The sequence below is a fragment of the Salmo salar genome, chromosome 01 (genome assembly GCF_965601325.2).
Source record: "Salmo salar chromosome 01, fSalSal1, whole genome shotgun sequence".
NCBI classification, from domain to species: domain Eukaryota; kingdom Metazoa; phylum Chordata; class Actinopteri; order Salmoniformes; family Salmonidae; genus Salmo; species Salmo salar.
The window spans coordinates 184,784,911-184,807,315 of record NC_138291.1 but is presented as its reverse complement, the minus strand read 5'-3'; the positions used below and the strand labels follow the sequence as shown (position 1 = coordinate 184,807,315).

General features: G+C 44.8%; 1 protein-coding gene across 1 annotated transcript in view; it reads left to right on the top strand.

Moving 5' to 3' along the window:
- The first annotated feature begins 1,411 nt into the window (after positions 1-1,411).
- Positions 1,412-22,405, top strand: part of lrp13b (low-density lipoprotein receptor related-protein 13 b) — a 50,430-nt gene continuing 29,436 nt past the window's right edge. Inside the window, exons 1-12 of the mRNA XM_045694261.2 lie at positions 1,412-1,495; positions 1,613-1,732; positions 1,913-2,143; positions 2,893-3,006; positions 3,967-4,086; positions 4,288-4,413; positions 4,492-4,695; positions 9,576-9,744; positions 9,834-10,002; positions 10,101-10,320; positions 20,123-20,242; positions 20,348-20,566. Coding sequence (XP_045550217.2) covers positions 1,438-1,495; positions 1,613-1,732; positions 1,913-2,143; positions 2,893-3,006; positions 3,967-4,086; positions 4,288-4,413; positions 4,492-4,695; positions 9,576-9,744; positions 9,834-10,002; positions 10,101-10,320; positions 20,123-20,242; positions 20,348-20,566 — 1,870 coding nt within the window. The 5' untranslated portion in view covers positions 1,412-1,437. The remainder of the gene's footprint in view (positions 1,496-1,612; positions 1,733-1,912; positions 2,144-2,892; positions 3,007-3,966; positions 4,087-4,287; positions 4,414-4,491; positions 4,696-9,575; positions 9,745-9,833; positions 10,003-10,100; positions 10,321-20,122; positions 20,243-20,347; positions 20,567-22,405) is intronic.

Genomic DNA, 22,405 nt, shown 5'->3' with positions numbered 1-22,405 from the left:
GAGCCATGACTACTACTAGTATGGATGTATAGACTCTGGAGCAGGAGCCATGACTACTACTAGTATGGATGTATAGACTCTGGAGCCATGACTACTACTAGTATGGATGTATAGACTCTGGAGTCATGACTACTACTAGTATGGATGTATAGACTCTGGAGCAGGAGCCATGACTACTACTAGTATGGATGTGTAGACTCTGGAGCCATGACTACTACTAGTATGGATGTATAGACTCTGGAGCAGGAGCCATGACTACTACTAGTATGGATGTGTAGACTCTGGAGCAGGAGCCATGACTACTACTAGTATGGATGTATAGACTCTGGAGCAGGAGCCATGACTACTACTAGTATGGATATATAGACTCTGGAGCCATGACTACTACTAGTATGGATGTATAGACTCTGGAGTCATGACTACTACTAGTATGGATGTATAGACTCTGGAGCAGGAGCCATGACTACTACTAGTATGGATGTATAGACTCTGGAGCAGGAGCCATGACTACTACTAGTATGGATGTGTAGACTCTGGAGCCATGACTACTACTAGTATGGATGTATAGACTCTGGAGCCATGACTACTACTAGTATGGATGTATAGACTCTGGAGCAGGAGCCATCACTACTACTAGTATGGATGTATAGACTCTGGAGCCATGACTACTACTAGTATGGATGTATAGACTCTGGAGCACTGACTACTACTAGTATGGATGTATAGACTCTGGAGCCATGACTACTACTAGTATGGATGTATAGACTCTGGAGCCATGACTACTACTAGTATGGATGTATAGACTCTGGAGCCATGACTACTACTAGTATGGATGTATAGACTCTGGAGCAGGAGCAATGACTACTACTAGCATGCATTTATACTTGCCTTTAACTAAAGCGTCAATTCGGGACAGCTCTGAAGGGACAGCTCAACTCTCAAGTAATGTTAGTATTCAATTCAACTCTGCATGGCACACTTTAATATCTAAATGAAAACATTTGAGGCTACTTTGAGCCACTGCTGGTTCTAGCTACGTTAACAATCTAATCACATTATTGTTTTAAGCGAGACATCGTGGTATTGAGAATCCAAGTAAAGAATCTCTTAACACCACTACATTGGCAAGACAAAAAAACCACAGAAAAGATTGTAATATAATGCGAGAGGCTCAGCGATGTTAGGATTTTGAAAGTTGTGTAGTGTACGCCCGGCATAAAGATGCTTTAGGGAAACCGGGCCCATGTCTTTATCCTATGGCTCTATCTTCTCTTCCCCCTCCAATCAACCTGCAGCTGGTGATCCCAGTGACCCTCCAATGAGAACAGAGTGTAGTTAATTAGACCAATCAGAACAATGTGTAGTTGATTGTTACTCAATAAAGACTATCCCTGCAAGGCTGGTACCGTTTAGTCCTAACAAGCTTCATGGTTGGTCATGGAACTGCTGCAGTTCACATGTCTGCTTTTACTTCTCAGCTTGAGATTTTTGACAGGTAAAATGTTTCTGAAAAAGCTGCAGTATTAAGTTGATTCATTTTTGTCTTGTAAACATTGATATCATGTAGCCTTACAGTAACCCGTGTGGGGCCCTAACCTGTGTGGTCTTGCAGGTTTTGGCCAGCAGTGTGGGGGTAACCAGTGGCTGTGTGATGATGGAACTTGTCTGCCTCTTTCCTGGCACTGCGATGGATATGGAGACTGTATGGACGGCTCTGATGAAATGGCCTGCCGTAAGTTATGCTATGTTTCACTGTTTCTGCTCTCTTCCAGGAGATTCCATATTTGTTGATGTGGTGAAATTCTAAATATAACGTTAACCCTGTATTTACTGTAGACCTATACCATTTAGGTCTGTTAAATGTATTTACTGTAGTCTGTTCACAATAGGTCTGTTTGTCCTTGTTCCCCAGCCTGTCCTAGGGGCCAGGTTGCCTGCATTTCCGGGGCTCCTGGTTGTATAATTACCTCTGCAGTATGTGATGGGCAGCGCCAGTGTTCTGATGGGTCTGATGAGCTTAACTGCCCAGAGAACCAGGGCTGTCTGCAGGGGGACTGGAGGTGTAGGAATAAGATCTGCATCACCAAGGACCAATACTGCAATGGTGCTAACGACTGTGTGGACAACTCTGATGAGACCTGTGGTGAGATATTATGGAAACAACGAGAGCATGTATGTGATACTATGGAATTTAGGAACTATTCAGTTACTGTGTAATAGGAGCTATTATGGAAACGAGAAGAGCAAGTATTTTGGCCTGTGTACAGTAGTATGTAGTCACAAAACATAAGACCTTTAATTGTGTAGGCAATGCCATGCACATTTAAACATTGAGAAAAAAAAAACAATGTTCCAAATTACATTTGAACTAACTTTGCCAATTGTCTGTGGTGTTGGACCTTCAGCTGATCAACATTTGACAAAATATCCACAGGAAAGTTTTATTAAACAGACATGGCAATAAAAATGTTTGCTCATGACCGAAAGCATGGGCACAGGAAGTAAAGTACATGCACACGAACCATACATACTAACTGAAGTCTTGCAGGTGTTGACATGGTTTTGCATATGTGCCAGGTGATAGAAATTCTATCTTCATAACCGGTGTTAAACAATGCATTCCTATGGCTATTTTGTCAAACATTTTGAGCAGCTGAGGGGCCAACAGGACAGACCACTGGGAGTTAGTTTACATGTTATTTCATTAAACATTCTGGCTTCCATGTTTTTGCAGTGCTTTGTTTCAGACAATATATCAATAAATTAGACTGATCAAAAATAATCAGGCAAAGTAGTATGTAACCTATAGGTCTGGGCGTGTGTGTTCCTCTTTTGGGAAGGCATGTAGTGTGGTGTAGTTTTGATGTGTTTTTAAAGCTATTACTCTTCCAGGCCGGTGTGGGCCAACGGCTGTGCGTTGTCCTGGAGGGGTGTGTCTGACTGAAGATGAGAGGTGTGATGGAAAATTGCACTGCTCTGATGGCAGCGATGAACCCTCTACCTGTGGTAGGATATTCTAACCTTTGACCGCTAACCCTAACCTTCAGTCTATAACCCTTTACCTGTGGTAGGAACCTCTAACCCATAGGTTTCAAACATACGGCTCACTGGCCAGAACCGGTCCCTGGGCCCATTCAATCCCCGGGCCCATTAAATCATGTGGATTTAAGGAAACTTTTCAGGGGAAAACAATTTTAATGTACACAGATCACTAAAACCAACTTGTGGACCTACATTTATAGACTTTTCACTCTGTCCCGCTTGCTCATAATCATCCAAACGAAAGCTAGAAGACAATTCTTTGCAAATTTTGACTGAAATGAAACATTTATCTCCTTTTTCGCCACATTTTTGTGATATCCAATTGGTAGTTAGTCTTGTCTCATCGCTGCAACTTCCTTACGGACTCGGGATAGGCGAAGGTCGAGAGCCGTGCGTCCTCTGAAACCCAACCAAGCCACACCATTTCTTGACACAACGCCCACTTAACCTGGAAGCCAGCCGCACTGTGTCAGAGGAAACACCGTACACCTGGCAACCGTGTCAGCATGCACTGTGTCCGGCCCTCCACAGGAGTCGCTAGAGCATGATGGGACAAGGACATCCCTGCCGGCCAAACCCTCCCCTAACTCAGACGACGCTGGGCCAATTGTGCGCCGCCCCATGGGTCTCTCGGTCGCGGCCGGCTGTGACAGAGCCTGGACTCGAACCCAGAGTCTCTAGTGGCATAGCTAGCACTGTGACCACTGCGCCACTTGGGAGGTCCCTACATAATACAATTTACGTGCGGCCCACCAGACCTCAGTGAAGACCACATGCAGACCACGGGTCAATTAGCTTGACACCCCTGCGCTAACATATAACACCGCACCACTACCTATATGAACCTCTTCAGTCATAACTGACTGTTATGGCATCTGAAATGTGTCAAACGACAGGCTGATCTGACTCATCTCTACCTTCTAGGGAGGACCTGTTCAGAAGAGAACGGTGGCTGCAGTCACTCCTGTGTGGATCAGCCCTGGGGAGCTCTCTGCTCCTGTCCTAAAGGCCATAGACTGTCTGCTCATGGAGCCTCCTGTCTGGGTGAGGATGTCTGTGATCCTGTTGAGTTATTGTCATGACTGGTTTCATTATCTATTCCTTTACTGTAAGCCTTAATACACTGAACCCCTCTCTGTAGATGGGAATGAAAGCTCTCTGCCTTAGTTGGGTTAGGGTCCTGTGTAGCTCAGTTGGTGAGGGTTAACTCTAAAATACTGAACCTGTCTGCTCTCCCCTCTGTAGATGTGGATGAATGCTCTCTGCCTTACGGTCCATGCATGCACTTCTGTGTCAACACACCCGGGTCCTTCCGCTGCCACTGCCGAGACGGCTTCCAGCTTCAAGGAACCACTTACTGCTATGCTAAAGGTGACTTTTCATAGTAACATTAGTTTGATTAACCTCTGACTGGTTATCTAAACCTGTTCAATATCTGATGCTTTTCAGGAAATTATACAAAGTTTCTAACTGCAAAGAAAGGAACTATCGGATTTCTGAATCTGAAGACTCTGCGATTTGAGTCTATACAAAGTATTGGCTATGATCCTCTGGCCCTGGCCTTTGACCTCTCCAGGAGCTCATTCTACTGGGCTGATGACCAGGGGAACATCTGCAAGGCTAAGGAGCAGCGGCGCAGGATCCTTTATCATGGTTGGTGTGTTCTGATGCTCTATCATGATTGGTTTCTCCTGATGTAGCAGGATCTAGAGGTCTTCATGGCTCCACCTGTACCTGAATACCCGATCAGGGACCCGAGCAGGTCCAGATCCAGAACTCACTCTCACAGGTCTGGTTCGGATCTGATAAGATTATCATGGGTCTCACATGGAACCCAAACCGGCTGCATGCATGTGCCATCGAGCATAAATGCATTTTGTCCCCTACACCAAACACGATCACGACACAGGTTAAAATATCAAAACAAACTCTGAACCAATGACATTAATTTGGGGACAGGTCGAAAAGCATTAAACATTTATGGCAATTTAGCTAATTAGCTTGCACTAGCTAGCTAATTAGTCCTATTTATCTAGCTAATTTGTCCTATTTGCTAGCTTGCTGTTGCTAGCTAATTTCTCCTGGGGATATTAACATTAGGTTGTTAATTTACCTGAAATGCACAAGGTCCTACTCATATTAATCCACACATAAACGGTCAACCTAATCATTTCTAGTCATCTCTCCTCTTTCCAGGCTTTTCATCGTTTTACTTATATGGTGATTGGCATCTAAAATTTCATAATATTACCACGACAACCAGCAACACTCTTTCAATCACCCACGTGGGTATAACCAATGAGATGGCACGTGGGTACCTGCTTCTATAACCCAATGAGATGGGAGAGGCACGACTTGCAGCGTGATCTGCGTCAGATATAGGAACGACTGCTATTTTAGCCCTTGGCAACGCCGACGCTCGTTGACGTGCGCAAGCAGTGTGGGTGCAATAATTGAGTAACATAAAGTTCTAATGTATTTTGCGACGCGAGCGACGTGGTCAGCCTATCAGGGTATGTGTAATTTTAATTGACTTGTCCGGGAGGACCCATACAGATCTGATGGCGACTGCTGCAGTAGAGAGAAATTGTAATTTATGCTGCTGCTCTTGGTATTCACGAGTGGCACATGTAACTAGTTATTGGTCAATCAGTCAAAGCAGCAAAAGACTAGTCAAAGCCTCTGTGGCAAAAGTTACGCGATACTGCATCTATGAAATTCTAATTATGGATAAAACATTAAGGAGAAGGATAAGCTACAATGACCAAAAGCCAACAGGTAGGCTGCTACTTAACATTCTGATTGAAGTTAGTTTTAACTGTGTAGTACAGAGTACATGCAGCCTCAATTAGCCAAGCTAGCTAGCTTAACTAGTTTCTCCTGGTTTGATAGTCAACAGGTACTACATAATCATATTGGATGACAACCTATCTGGATCCTGTGATGGTTGGTTCGTTCTGATTGGCTCTGATGGTTGGTTTGTTTTGATGTAGCAGAATCCTCTGATGGTTGGCTTGTTTTGATGTAGCAGATTTTTAGTTTTAATTTATTTAGTTAACCTTTAACTAGGCAAGTCAGTTAAGAATATTGTTATTACAATGACAGCCTACCAAAGGTAAAAGACCTCTGCACCACTCTGGAGCCCCCAGCTAACTAGACTCTTAAACATATACGTGGATGGATGCTTCTCCCTCTGTCACGGATGCCATGGTTGCCCTTAGTTTGAAGATGTAATCCAGAGAAAGATTTTATACAACAGTGTGTTCTCTTGACTCAGTATGCATATTTGCAATCAAACGGCAGACTTTTATCCATCTCCTTAGCTATCATACTCTAATTCCACTGATTTCAAAACTCGGTCCTCCAGAAAGTGGAGAGGAACACTTAAGCAGTGTTACTACATGATATCTTTCAAAAGCGGTGTTAGAAAGGATTACCTACATAGCTCATATTATGGAGAAGGGTACTACATGGCAGACTAATCTGAACTCCTCTCTCGGCATGTCCAGCCCACTCATTATCTCAGCCAATCATGGCTAGCGGGAAGGTTGCCTCTTTATCCATAGCTAAACCAACTAGGCTCTTAATTTGACAAATGTATTCATATTTACAGATGGCATGCAAGTTTAAGGCCCAAAAGTTCTCACGTTCCAGAAGGCATTTCTGCCAAAAACGCATTTTGATAAAATAAAGTTTAGGTTCAAATGGCGCTCCTGTGAAGTAGTGACGAGTGACATATGCTTAGTTTCCTGAAAATATATTTAGTTTTGTCACATGCGCCAAATACAACAGGTGAAGACTTCACTGTGAAATGCTTACTTATGAGCCCTTTCCCAACAATGCAGAGTTAAAAAGTAAGAAATGTGCAAAAACTAATCTCAATCTAATAACAATAACGAGACGACATACAAGGATTACCAGAACTGAGTCAGTGTGGGGTGGTATGAGGTAGTTGAGGTAATACAGTGAAGAGACCTCTGGTGGCATGTCTTGTGGGGTATGGATGGGTGTCGGAGCTGTGTGCAAGTATTTTAATGTATTTTAATGTATTTAACTGTAACAGCTTGGTACATTCAGCTTGTCAACACCTCTTAAATAAACAAGTAGTGATGAAGTCAATCTCTCTTCCACTTCGAGCCATGAGAGATTAAAATGCATGTCATTAATGTTAGCGCTCCGTGTACTTTTAAGGGCCCACCGTGCTGCCCTGTTCTGAGCCAACTGCAATTTGTCTAAGTCCCTCTTTGTGGCACCTAACCACACTACTGAACAGTAGTCTGGGTGACAAAACTAGGGCCTGTAGAACTTGCCTTGTTGACAGTGTTACGAAGGCACATCAGTGCTTTATTATGGACTGACTTCTCCCATCTTAGCTACTGTTGTATCAATGTTTTGACCATGACATTTTACAATCCAGGGTTACTGCAAGCAGTTTAGTCACCACAACTTGCTCAAAATTCACATTCATTATGAGATGTAGTTGAGCTTTAGGGATTAGTGAATGATTTGTCCCAAATACAATGCTTTAAGTTTTGGAAATATTTGACTAATTCATTGCTACCATTCCTGAAACTAACTGCAGCTCTTTATAGTGTTGCAGTCATTTCAGTTGCTGTAGCAGCTGACATGTATAGTGTTGAGCTTTACACAAAGCTAGTGGCACTTCATTAGTGAAGACTGAAAAAAGGGGCCTAAACAGCATGCGCTGACCAACTGGCAAGTGTCTTCACTGACATTTTCAACCTCTCCCTGTCAGTCTAATACTAACATGTTTCAAGCAGACCGCCATAAGTTAACCTGCCTAAATGACTACCGACCTGAAGCACTCACGTCTGTAGCCATGAAGTGCTTTGAAAGGCTGGTCATGGCTCACATCAACACCATCATCCCAGAAACCCTAGACCCACTCCAACTTGCATACCGCACAAACAGATCCAGAGATGCAATCTCGATTGCACTCCATACTGCCCTTTCACACCTGGACAAAAATGAACACCTATTTGAGAATGCTGTTCATTGACTACAGCTCAACGTTCACCACCATAGTGCCCTCAAAGCTCATCACTAAGCTAAGGACCATGGGACTAAACACCTCCCTCTGCAACTGGATCCTGGACATCCTGACAGGCCGCCCCCAGGTGGTAAGGGTAGGCAACAACACATCCGCCACTCTAATCCTCAACACGGGGCCCCTCGGGTGCGTGCTCAGTCCCTTCTACTCCCTGTTCACTCATGACTGCATGACCAGGTACGACTCCAACACTAAGTTTGCTGATGACAGAAGTGGTAGGCCTGATCACCGACAATGATGAGACCACCTATAGGGAGGTGGTCAGAGGCCTGGCCATAGTGCCAGGATAACAACCTCTCCCTCAATGTGATCAAGACAAAGGAGATTGTGGACTACAGGAAAAGCAGGACTGAGCACTCCCCATTATCATTGATGGGGCTGTGCTGGAGCCGGTTTAGAGCTTCAAGTTCATCACTAACAAACTAACATGGTCCAAGCACACCAAGACAGTTGTGAAGAGGGCACAACAAAACATATTCTCCCTCAGGAGACTGAAAATATTTGGCATGGGTCCTCAGATCCTCAAGTTTCTACAGCTGCATCATTGAGAGCATCCTGACTGGTTCCATCACCGCCTGGTGCAGAGGGTAGTGCGTATGGCCCAGTACATCACTGGGGCCAAGCTTCCTGCCATCCAGGACCTATATAGTAGGCACTGTCAGAGGATGGCCCTAAAAATTGTCTGACTCCAGCCAGCCAAGTCATGGACTGGTCTCTCTGCTACCGCACGGCAAGCAGTTTTTTTGCTTATGGCCCTATACAGCTCGATTGCGGTCTTAGTGCCAGAATCGATTTGTGGTTGTAAGTAGACTAAACTCTCTTGGTAAATAGTATTGTTTACAGCATGTGTCACTCATTCCATGGAAAGTTTTCGTGCCCTCCCCTCTACTTGAGTGATGAGTTAAGGCCACTAATTAGTAAGGAACACGCCTCACCTGGTTGTCTAGGTCTTAATTGAATGGGGAAAAACCAGCTGACACTAGGCCCTCCATGGAAAGAGTTTGACACCTCTGGTCCACAGCTTATGAGATTTTAACTCAGGCGAGCAGAAGCACCCCCCACCCTGAGCTTACCCAACGCAGTATAGAGTAGAAAAACAGCTGGATTTATATTTTCCATGTTCTTGTTCAGCCACTAGTTGGAGAAAAATATATTACATTGATAGTCTAGAGTGCAGCTCATCCAGTTTATTCTCCAGTGATTCAATGTTATAACGGAGGTTCGAGGCGGTTTATCCACTTGCTGATGTAGTCTCGTCAGGTATCCTGCACACCGGCCTCTAAAGTTGCCTCTTCCTCCAAATGTCGGATTTGGGCCTGTTCCATTTCTAAATTGCACCTTGCGTATTCTACTATTCAAACTTTCAACATTAAGTTGAGACCCTGACTGAGTTTGTTTTTGCCTGGAGCCTGCCCTGGACACTAGCTATGTAGTTGTGATGTGGTTCCCCCTCTGCTCTCAGGACAATATGGGGTTAGAAGTCTAGTCTGTGATTGGCTGACAGGCCAGCTGTACTGGACCAACCAGAAGACCCGGTCTATTCATGTTGGGGCAGCTGATGGGAGTGGATTTGCAACGGTCTTGGCCAAGAACATAGACCCATTGGAGCTGGTCCTTCTTCCCATTGAAAGGTTGGATCATGTTCAAATTTGTGGTACCTTTCATCAGTGGTTGGGGCATTTATCGATAACAATTTGTCCTTTTCTCCTTTACTTTGCAGCTTGTTGTTTTGGATCAACAAAGGTCCTGGTGATAAAATTACTCTGGAGAGATCTGGGATGGATGGGTTAAAGCAGGAATCTCTGGTGGTCCTCACTGCACAGGCACCACGGAGTCTGACCCTGGACGTTACAGTTCGGAGGCTGTACTGGATGAGTGATTTTAAAAAGGTTCATGATAGTCCAGCTACAACCAATAGTACCGCTTGTCTGCCCGCAGCAATAAAAATATTGCCAAGGTAGAATCAATTGTTTTTCCTCTTTTTCAGTCCATAGAGACTGTGCGAGTGGATGGGAATGGTCGCTACAGCTTTCGGGAGTTCTTCAAGAGACCAGCTCAGAGCCTGGCGGTGTTTGAGAGGTGGTTCTACTGGACAGATCAGAAGGGTCTGTGGCGCTCCCCTCAGGACCAACCTAATCAGAAGACCTTTATTCAGAGGACAACGCTCCCTGTCCTTGAGGCATACCATGAACGACAGCAGCCAAAAGGTATGGGGTATATCATGCTAACTCTAAAGGTATGGGGCATATCAATTAACATGTTTGGGGTGGCAGGTAGTGTTGGGCCAGTAACCGAAAGGTTGCTAGATCGAATCCCTGAGCTGACAAGGTAAAAATGTCATTCTGCCCCTGAACAAGGCAGTTAACCTACTGTTCCTAGGCCGTCATTGTAAATAAGAATTTGTTCTTAACTGACTTGCCTAGTTAAATAACATTTTAAAATATAAAAAATTACAAGCCCTCAGTCCAGCCTATTGTGGACAGTCTAAGCACTGATGGAGGGATCAAATCAAATGTTATTTGTTACATACACATGGTTAGCAGATGTTAATGCATGTGTAGCGAAATGCTTGTTGCTTCTAGTTTTCGCCTGCCATGTGTTATACACAGACATCATTCAAACAGTTTTAGAAACTAGAGGGTTTTCTATCCAAATCTACTAATATGCATATTTTAGCTTCTGGGCCTGAGTAGCAGGCAGTTTACTCTGGGCACCTTATTCATCCAAGCTACTCAATACTGGCCCCCGTTCCTAAAGAAGTTAATGATGGTGTTGGAGTTGTGCTTTGTCATGCAGTTGTGGTTGAACAGGGAGTACAGGAGGGGACTGAGCATGCACCCCCGAGGGGCACCAGTGTTGAGGATCAGCGTGGCAGATGTGGTGTTACCTACACTTACCACCTGTGGGCGGCCCGTCAGGAATTCCAGGATCCAGTTACAGGGGGAGGTGTTTAGTCCCAGGGTCCTTAGCTTAGTGATGAGTTTTGAGGGAACTAAGGTGAACGCTGAGCTGTAGTCAATGATGTTGTGTCTTTGGCTATGCCGGATTAAGTGATATGACATGCTATTCTATAAAATCCTTTCTCTGTAATTAATATTGCCTGATTGAGCTAATCATGTAAATGTAATTTACTAGAAAGTAGGGGCACCAAAAAATGTTTATAGAGCTGTTATCTTCCGAATACTCTTAATATTAATCCTCACCTTATTTCAGTCATCTGAAAGTTGTAAATTCTTGGTTATCTTCACGAACCCTGGCTAACAAGTTGAATCAGCAATACAAAATTGGATTTATTTACTAAATACCTAACTAATCACACAGAATTACATATACACAGAATGCAAATTATGTCATACAGAAAACGACCCTGGTGGACGGAGCCGACATGACGGCTGGTTACACAAATGAAAGGGGATTGGGTTTGAGTGAAAGAGCGGGAAGACTGAGGAACAAAGGGAGAAGCTCTGCTATCGTAAATACAGAATCTTATGCATTTCAAATTACAGCCCATTTGGAAAAGGGAAATGCAATAAATATTTACTCTGAGCTGCGCTTCGGTAGGTTGGTCATAGATGCTGGCCGTGTTGCACAACAGATCTTGCTGTCCTCGGAAGAATGTCTCTGGTGGTAAATGGTATACGTTGTAGTATTGTCGTTGTGTGTTAGACTGGATACGTCGTCCGTCCTTTCCTAGCCCACGTTTACAGCGGCCACTGCTTAACGGCTAGGAGGTATCACTTCTGTAGTGAATAAGAGTTCAAAGTTCATACCATTCGCAACCAAAGCTCACGCTGAGGTTGGCTTAGTTTTGTAGTTATTATCTGAATCCTTCTGACATCGGACCGTCGCCCTAATGTACCCGGAACAGAAAGTTATTCGCCCTTTTAATGCAGAGGCTGCAGGACTCGTATACTCGGAATAAAGTTACATTTTCGGCAAGGGCTTATATCGTGGAGGGAGAGAAGGGTGTGTTTCATAGTTTATAACCAATGTCTCTTCACAGGGGCGGGCCACTGATTGAGCAGAGCTCTAACCTTATGAAAACCCAATTCTCTCATTTGGAAGCTAAAATTACATTTGACCTTTTCACAAATAGTCATATTTAAACATTTAAATTGCACAACAATACACTGACGTCCTGTAATCAGTCATAATGTCTCAGATGACAACTGAACTGACATCATATTCATTAAGTACCAACGCATATTTTCAACTGGTTCTATTACCGAAATATGGTTCCTTTCCCCCCCACTTGTTTGATGTTCCCAGACTCTTTGTTTAACAAAGGCTATTCAAGAGTCCTTCAGTAGTCAGAGAGAGGGAAAGGAGAAAGGTATTTATGGGGGGGTCATAAACCTTACCCACAGGCCAACGTCATGACAATGAATAACATTCTAACATAGGTGTTCCTTTTGTCCAGGTGGCAAAGGGAAGTGTGGATTGCGATTGCATCTGTTGTGGCGGTATGCTGATTGGAGTGGGTCTAGGGTTTCCGGGATAATCGTGTTGAGCCATGACCAGCCTTTCAAAGCACTTCATGGCTACTGATGTGAGTGCTACGGGTCGGTAGTCATTTAGGCAGGCTACCTTCACTTTCTTGGGCACACTGACTTGGTCTGCATGAAATGTAAGTATTAGACTTGGTCAGGGAGTGGTTGTTACGGATGATTGTGATCACGCTCTCCGTAGCAGATGTGAGCAAGACCTTTAAACAGGTCAACATTCATAAGGCTGCAGGGCCAGACGGATTACCAGGACGCGTACTCAAGCATGCGAGGACCAACTGACAAGTGTGACATTTTCTCTCATGCTGCTTCAGTGTTGCTTGCCTCAAAGCGAGCATAAAGGCATTTACTTTGTCTGGTAGGCTCTTGTCACTGCACAGCTCGTGGCTGGGTATCCCTTTGTAGTCCGTAGTAGTTTGCAAGCCCTGCCACATCCGAGTGTCAGAGCCAGTGTAGTAGGATTCAATCTTAGTCCTGTATTGATGCTTTGCCTGATGGTTTGTCAGAGGGCGTAGCAGGATTTCTTCTAAGCGTCCAAGTTGGTGTCCCACTCCTTGAAAGCGGCAGCTTTAGCCTTTAGCTCAGTTTGAATGTTTGCTGTAATCCATGTCTTCTGGCTGGGATATGTATGTACGTTGTCGATGCACTTGTTAGTGTAGCCAATAACTGATGTAAACTCCTCAGTGCCAACAGATAAATCCCGGAACATATTCCAGTCTGTGCTAGCTAAACAGTCCTGTAGCTTAGCATCCACTTCATCAGACCACTTCTGAGTTCAGTGTCACTGGTACTTCCTGTTTGAGTTTTTGCTTGTAAGCAGGAATCAGGAGGATAGAGTTATGGTCAGATTTGCCAAATGGAGGGTCGAGGGGCGTTTTGATTCAGTCTGTAATACCTACTTGTTTTAAGCAGTCCACCATAGTCACTATGCCCAATAATGGCAAGGTAAAAAAATAAACTCTAGATCACCTTTACTCCACACAGACGCATAGTCTGAGGTTTTTTCCCCTGCTCTAGTTGCACAGGTGACATACTAGCCTTCCCTGTGGCTCAGTTGGTAGAGCATGGTGTTTGCAACGCCAGCATGGTGTGTGCAACGCCAGGGTTGTGGGTTCAATTCCCACAGGGGGCCACTACACAAAAAAAAAGAAATGTATGTATTCGCTACTGTAAGTCGCTCTGTATAAGAGCGTCTGCTAAATGACTAAAATGTAAATGTAATACTGGTAGAAAAGAGGTAAAATTGATTTTTTTTTCCTGCATTGAAGTCACTGGCCACTAAGGGCGCTGCCTCTGGATAAGAATTTTCCTCTTGGTTTATGGCCCTATGCAGCTCATTGAATGCGGTCTTAGTGCCAGCATCGGTTTGTGGTGGTAAATGGACTGCTACGAACAATATAGCTAACTGTCTTGGTAAATAGTATAGTTTATACCCTGCATCCCACTGCTGGCTTGCTTCTGAAGCGAAGCAGGGTTGGTCCTGGTCAGTCCCTGGATGGGAGACCAGATGCTGCTGGAAATGGTATTGGAGGGCCAGTAGGGGGCACACTTTCCTCTGGTCTAAAAATATCCCAATTCCCCAGGGCACCCTACACTGCCCTGTGTAGGGTGCCGTCTTTCAGATGGGACGTTAAACGGGTGTCCTGACTCTGAGGTCTTTAAAGATCCCATGGCACTTATCGTAAGAGTTAACCCTGGTGTTCTGGCTAAATTCCCAATCTGGCCCTCATACCATCACGGTCACCTAATCACCTTACAATTGGCTCATTCATCCTCTCCCCTGTAACTATTCTCCAGGTCGTTGCTGTAAATGAGAACGTGTTCTCAGTCAACTTACATGGTCAAATAAAAAATATATAGTTGACTTATCACTTATGGTTACTCCATGGCTATCAGTCTGAAGAAGTCACTAATAAATGTGCAATAGTCTCTACAAGGCAGAATGTAGAATAACATATTTACACTTTACTGGTTGTACAAGCTGTTTGTCTTTCTGGCGGTTGGTGGATATGGGGATCCACAGGAAAGTGTTTATCCCTCTTTTTGCAGTGCCGGTAGGTTCTGTCGCTTGTATTTTTAATCTGTTGACACATTGCACGTGATGCACAAAATGTAAACAATAGCTGAATGTAGTCGACCGAAGCAAGTTTCTTAGCGATCAGCTGGAAGTGTTTGTCATTCTGTTAGGCTCGGCCATATTATGCAAGTGTTTGTCATGTGCCACGTGCGAATTGCATCAGTATTCAAAATAAAAATATGAACAATATTGATAACACTTCCCTGTAGATTTTTTGGGTTTCAGATTACCTCCGACATTGGAGGGCAACAGATCAAGTTTGTTCAACAGTCTGACTGTAATGGGACTGTTAAGGAATGCTGAGCCTACACGTTAGTTTAGGGTGTAAGTGATTGACTCTCTAAAAAGAGGCTAGTTCTACATGAGGCATTTTAACTCGGGTGAGTAGAACCTTGAGACTTCCTTAATATTAGAGATCATACACCAGCTGTTAACCCCCGCGCTTGAGTTTACCAGACGCTGCTGTTCTGTCCTACCGATGCATTTATATTAGACATCGTCCTCATTCAACCACCACTCTGAAGCATAGGATATTAGTTTCAGTTTCCTGTTTATAGGATGGTCTTGACCGGAGCTTGTCTAGTTCTCCAGTGATTGTACGTTGGCCACGTCTGCCGCTATCTTTGTCTTTTCCTTTTCCGAGTGTCTTGAATTAGGGCCTGGTCCCGGGTGAACAGTTTGTCCTGCATGGCCTAGTCATTGAAGTAGAATTCTTCATCCAAATCGAGGTTAGTGATCGCTGCTTTGATGTCCAGAAGTTGGTGTTTGAGACTGCCTAAAGTGAGACCAATTCAAGACCAGAGTAAATAGTCAGTCAAGACGAAGACCGAGAGGGGGACAATGGGTCCAAACCAGTCAAGACTGAGACCAGAAAAATGTCCAATTTAAGATCAGGATTATAATTTTGTTAAATCGCCACCATAATAAGAGTAACATTTTCTGTATTTCTGTTCATATATTAGAATATATGGTTTCTTTAGACATTCAGAATGGTGAGAATGCATGCTGAGGGTAAACAGAGCCACTACAAATTATTACTAACCCAAACAGTGGGGAACAATGAGGGATATGCCATCAGAAGGGATTAGGATTTATAATAATTATATTATTTTCAATAGTTCTCATTCATTCTCTTCAGTTTGTTTAGGAAAAGGTTAACGCTGAAGAGAAAATAATCCAGTCATTATTTTGTGGTTGTCTTGGGGACAAGTACTGTATTAGGGCAACATTTTGGAGTAACTGGAATCAACCAATTACATATTGATTTGTAATGGGTGGGACCCACTACAACTGAAAATGTGATTGGTTGATTCCAGTCACTGCAAAATTTGGCCCTAATACATTTGGGACCATTTTCACAAAAAATGTCTGGAAACATCTGCCTTTTAGAAGCCCAACAAGTCACTGTGCAAGTAGTTTTCTAGCTCACCATCTGTTGTAGGCTAGTTTTCAGTGGCTGCAGCAGGTGTCATCAAAGATGTTGCTAATTTGTTAGCATCTTTTTCAAGATTAACTTAACATTAAGTTAACCTTTTACTACAGTGGGCTGAATCAGGGTCACTGATTCTTGGTTGTTTTAAACAAATATACTTTGAAACAAATGTATACACATCACACACAGTTATGAGCTTAAATAACACCTGAACCACAGAGTTGAAATGTATTCAATATTTAGTTTGCATCCCAATATTACGCTTTATATGCATCATAGAAGACAAATCTAACAAACTGTTTAACAGTAACACAGGATTTTGGTTGTTTATTGAAATAATCAAGTATGAAATGACGATATATATTAATGGTCCACTAATGAGGCCAAAGAGGGCGCTTTTGCTCATTGATTGCAGGAAAGGGTTGTTTCAAATGATCATCTGGTGAGTGGCACTTTTTTTTGTGTTTTTACGCTTTTGCTCAATCTGATTGGGTGGGTGTAGCCTGGCCCCCTGACGGAAGTGGCTCATGACTGAATTGCATGTCACAAATGGCTTACTAATCAAGACTTCGGACCAAACTTTATTACCATTGCTGCCCTTTCAGCATCACGAACCTGTCGCACTCTGAAGGCCTAGGTCCAATGGGTTCGCCCCTGAAGGCTTGGGTTTGCCACTGCTCGAACATGTCTATAATAAATAACGGCTGCTAAGATAATGTTTCAAGAAAGGAGTGCATGTGTGGCCTGGCAAAGCAGTTTTATGTACTGACTGAATGGAAGCTGATAATTGTCTCGAAGAAATGTATAAATCCTCACTGTTGGAAACCGAGCCAAACGGCCGCTATACATAACAGCGACATTCTTTCTACCATATCACGCTAACTGGAGGTTTGGGGCATATCACGCTAACTGGAGGTTTGGGGCATATCACGCTAACTGGGGGTTTGGGGCATATCACGCTAACTGGGGGTTTGGGGCATATCACGCTAACTGGGGGTTTGGGGCATATCACGCTAACTGGAGGTTTGGGGCATATCACGCTAACTGGAGGTTTGGGGCATATCACGCTAACTGGAGGTTTGGGGCATATCACGCTAACTGGAGGTTTGGGGCATATCACGCTAACTGGAGGTTTGGGGCATATCACGCTAACTGGAGGTTTGGGGCATATCACGCTAACTGGAGGTTTGGGGCATATCACGCTAACTGGAGGTTTGGGGCATATCACGCTAACTGGAGGTTTGGGGCATATCACGCTAACTGGGGAGGTTTGGGGCATATCACGCTAACTGGGGAGGTTTGGGGCATATCACGCTAACTGGGGAGGATTGGGGCATATCACGCTAACTGGGGAGGTTTGGGGCATATCACGCTAACTGGGGAGGTTTGGGGCATATCACGCTAACTGGGGAGGTTTGGGGCATATCACGCTAACTGGGGAGGTTTGGGGCATATCACGCTAACTGGGGAGGTTTGGGGCATATCACGCTAACTGGGGAGGTTTGGGGCATATCACGCTAACTGGGGAGGTTTGGGGCATATCACGCTAACTGGGGAGGTTTGGGGCATATCACGCTAACTGGGGAGGTTTGGGGCATATCACGCTAACTGGGGAGGTTTGGGGCATATCACGCTAACTGGGGAGGTTTGGGGCATATCACGCTAACTGGGGAGGTTTGGGGCATATCACGCTAACTGGGGAGGTTTGGGGCATATCACGCTAACTGGGGAGGTTTGGGGCATATCACGCTAACTGGGGAGGTTTGGGGCATATCACGCTAACTGGGGAGGTTTGGGGCATATCACGCTAACTGGGGAGGTTTGGGGCATATCACGCTAACTGGGGAGGTTTGGGGCATATCACGCTAACTGGGGAGGTTTGGGGCATATCACGCTAACTGGGGAGGTTTGGGGCATATCACGCTAACTGGGGAGGTTTGGGGCATATCACGCTAACTGGGGAGGTTTGGGGCATATCACGCTAACTGGGGAGGTTTGGGGCATATCACGCTAACTGGGGAGGTTTGGGGCATATCACGCTAACTGGGGAGGTTTGGGGCATATCACGCTAACTGGGGAGGTTTGGGGCATATCACGCTAACTGGGGAGGTTTGGGGCATATCACGCTAACTGGGGAGGTTTGGGGCATATCACGCTAACTGGGGAGGTTTGGGGCATATCACGCTAACTGGGGAGGTTTGGGGCATATCACGCTAACTGGGGAGGTTTGGGGCATATCACGCTAACTGGGGAGGTTTGGGGCATATCACGCTAACTGGGGAGGTTTGGGGCATATCACGCTAACTGGGGAGGTTTGGGGCATATCACGCTAACTGGGGAGGTTTGGGGCATATCACGCTAACTGGGGAGGTTTGGGGCATATCACGCTAACTGGGGAGGTTTGGGGCATATCACGCTAACTGGGGAGGTTTGGGGCATATCACGCTAACTGGGGAGGTTTGGGGCATATCACGCTAACTGGGGAGGTTTGGGGCATATCACGCTAACTGGGGAGGTTTGGGGCATATCACGCTAACTGGGGAGGTTTGGGGCATATCACGCTAACTGGGGAGGTTTGGGGCATATCACGCTAACTGGGGAGGTTTGGGGCATATCACGCTAACTGGGGAGGTTTGGGGCATATCACGCTAACTGGGGAGGTTTGGGGCATATCACGCTAACTGGGGAGGTTTGGGGCATATCACGCTAACTGGGGAGGTTTGGGGCATATCACGCTAACTGGGGAGGTTTGGGGCATATCACGCTAACTGGGGAGGTTTGGGGCATATCACGCTAACTGGGGAGGTTTGGGGCATATCACGCTAACTGGGGAGGTTTGGGGCATATCACGCTAACTGGGGAGGTTTGGGGCATATCACGCTAACTGGGGAGGTTTGGGGCATATCACGCTAACTGGGGAGGTTTGGGGCATATCACGCTAACTGGGGAGGTTTGGGGCATATCACGCTAACTGGGGAGGTTTGGGGCATATCACGCTAACTGGGGAGGTTTGGGGCATATCACGCTAACTGGGGAGGTTTGGGGCATATCACGCTAACTGGGGAGGTTTGGGGCATATCACGCTAACTGGGGAGGTTTGGGGCATATCACGCTAACTGGGGAGGTTTGGGGCATATCACGCTAACTGGGGAGGTTTGGGGCATATCACGCTAACTGGGGAGGTTTGGGGCATATCACGCTAACTGGGGAGGTTTGGGGCATATCACGCTAACTGGGGAGGTTTGGGGCATATCACGCTAACTGGGGAGGTTTGGGGCATATCACGCTAACTGGGGAGGTTTGGGGCATATCACGCTAACTGGGGAGGTTTGGGGCATATCACGCTAACTGGGGAGGTTTGGGGCATATCACGCTAACTGGGGAGGTTTGGGGCATATCACGCTAACTGGGGAGGTTTGGGGCATATCACGCTAACTGGGGAGGTTTGGGGCATATCACGCTAACTGGGGAGGTTTGGGGCATATCACGCTAACTGGGGAGGTTTGGGGCATATCACGCTAACTGGGGAGGTTTGGGGCATATCACGCTAACTGGGGAGGTTTGGGGCATATCACGCTAACTGGGGAGGTTTGGGGCATATCACGCTAACTGGGGAGGTTTGGGGCATATCACGCTAACTGGGGAGGTTTGGGGCATATCACGCTAACTGGGGAGGTTTGGGGCATATCACGCTAACTGGGGAGGTATTTATATTTTATTTAACTAGGCAAGTCAGTTGAGAACAAATTGTTATTTTCAATGATGGCCTAGGAACAGTAGGTTAACTGCCTTGTTCAGGGGCAGAATGACAGATTTGACCTTGTCAGCTCGGGATTTGATCTAGCAACCTTTCGGTTACTGGCCCAACGCCCTAACCACTAGGCTACTTACCGCCCCAATGGGGCATATCACGCTTACTCTGGAGGTATGGGTCATATCATGCGAAGGTTAACATCTCCTTTGTTGTAGGATAACTCCATGTTATTTTTTTAAAGCGCCATCAGCCTGTGTAAAGTCTGGCTGCCAGCTCTGCATGCCGACTCTGGACCTGCCTGCTGGGTTCACCTGTACCTGTCCTGATGACAAACTGCTCATGGCAGATGGCTCATGTGAATGTATGATTACCATGTATTACAGAACTCTAACCCTGTTTCTTTCTCTGCTAGTTCTGGCACTTTAGAGCATTGGTTGAGCAATGTACTTGTTATTTTATCACACAGATCCCAGGTTTGCTTATGCAACATCCAGAACACTGAACCTGTTTGAGTTGAAAGGGAAGGAGCTGATCAAGAAATTACTGCTGACTACAGATGATGTCTTTGAGTCTTTTGACATCGACTGGAGGGGGAACTGGGTCTACTGGGCAAACAGCACTGGTCATGTGATGCGCTGGAGCCTCAATACCGGCCAAACGGAGACTGTCCCCACGCTGAGACCAGGTACATATAATGGAGCCATATTGTGCCGGTTTGGTGTTTGTGAGCATATATGCATGTACACTGAACAAACGTGTCGTGTCTTCGGCTATGCCGGATTAAGTGATATGACATGCTATTCTATAAAATCATTTCTCTGTAATATTACCTGATTAAGCTAATCAGGTAGATAATTAACGAAAGTCAGGGCACCACGAAATAATGTTTATAGAGCTGTTATCTTCTGAATAAACTCTTAAAGACCTGGTAATCTTTTATATCAATAGCAGTCAATATTTAATCGTCACCTTATTTAGTCTCATCTGAAAGTTATACATTCTTGCTTATCTTCACAAACCCTGGCTAACAAGTTGAATCGGCAATACAAAATTGTTTATTTATTTACTAAATACCTAGATAATCACACAGAATGGATCATACATTGATTACAAATTATGTCATAAAGAATGTCCCTGGTGGACAGAACAGATACGACGGCTGGTTACACAGAGAGGGTTGGGTTTGAGTGAAGGAGCGGGAAGTCTGAGTAACAAAGGGAGAAGCTATGCTATCATCGTAAATACAGAATCTTATGCATTCTAAATAACCGCCCATTTGAAAAGAATGCAATAAATATTTACTCTGAGCTGCGCTTCGGTAGATTGGTTGTCGATGGAAGGCCGGTTTGTCCTTTATGGATCTCTGGTCTTTTGAAGAATGTCTAGTGGTGAACTGGAGTGTGGTAGAATGGATACTCTTTCCGTCCTCTCCTAGCCCACGTTTAGCGACTACTTCAACTCAACGGCTAGGAGGTATCACTTCTGGTGTGAATAAGAGTTCAAAGTTCATACCAAGTTGCCATACTTTTAAGATCATGCTATATTCTGGCTGGTAAAGTTGAAATTCATCCTTCCGGGGTGTATGTCGTGACCTTCACATTGAAATTCGATGCTAAATTCGTTAGGTTCTCTTAAGGTTCGCTTAGTTCTGTAGGTGTCTTTGTCCTTTCAACGTGGGGACCTCAAGTCCACACGTCCTTGGAACAGCTTATTATCTGAGCCCTTTTAACGTAGAACTGTCGCCATAACGTCCTCGGAACAAAGTTACATTTTCGTCAAGGGCTTTATATAGGAGGGGAGCGAAGGGCGTTTCATACTTTATAACCAATGTCTTTTCACATGGGCAGGGTCACTGAATTGAGCATAGTTCACTCATGAAAACCCAATTTTCTCATTTGGAAGCTAAAATTACATTTCATCTTTTCACAAATAGTTTAATATTTAAAAACATTTAAATTGCACAACAATTCCATGTAAATCTGATTACTAGAATGTGTAGACTTTCCAAGAGTTTGTCGTCCTATCATCAGTAATCATGTCTCAGACACCAACTGAACTGACATCATATTCATTAAGTCCCAACACATATTTTCAACTGGTTGGATTACTGAAGTATGGTTCCGTTGCCCCTACCTTTTGATGTTCCCAGACTCTCTGCTTAACAAAGGCTTTTCAAGAGTCCTTCTGTAGAGTCAAGAGATGAAAGGGAGAAAGGTATTTGAGGGGGGGTCATAAACCTCACCCACAGGCCAACATCATGACATATGTTTCATGAGCTGAAGAAAAAAATTTAAGACAGTTTCCAAATGCACAAAAGCTTATTTCTCTCAAGTGTACAATTTTGTTTATCCCTGGTACTGAGTGTTTCGCCTTTTCCAAGCTAATTCATACACCTGACAGGTGTGGCATATCAAGAAGCTGATTAACCAACATTATCATTACACAAGTGCACCTTGTGCTGGGGACAGTAAAAAGCCACTGGTGCAGTTTTGTCAACACAATGACACAGATGTCTCAAGTTTTG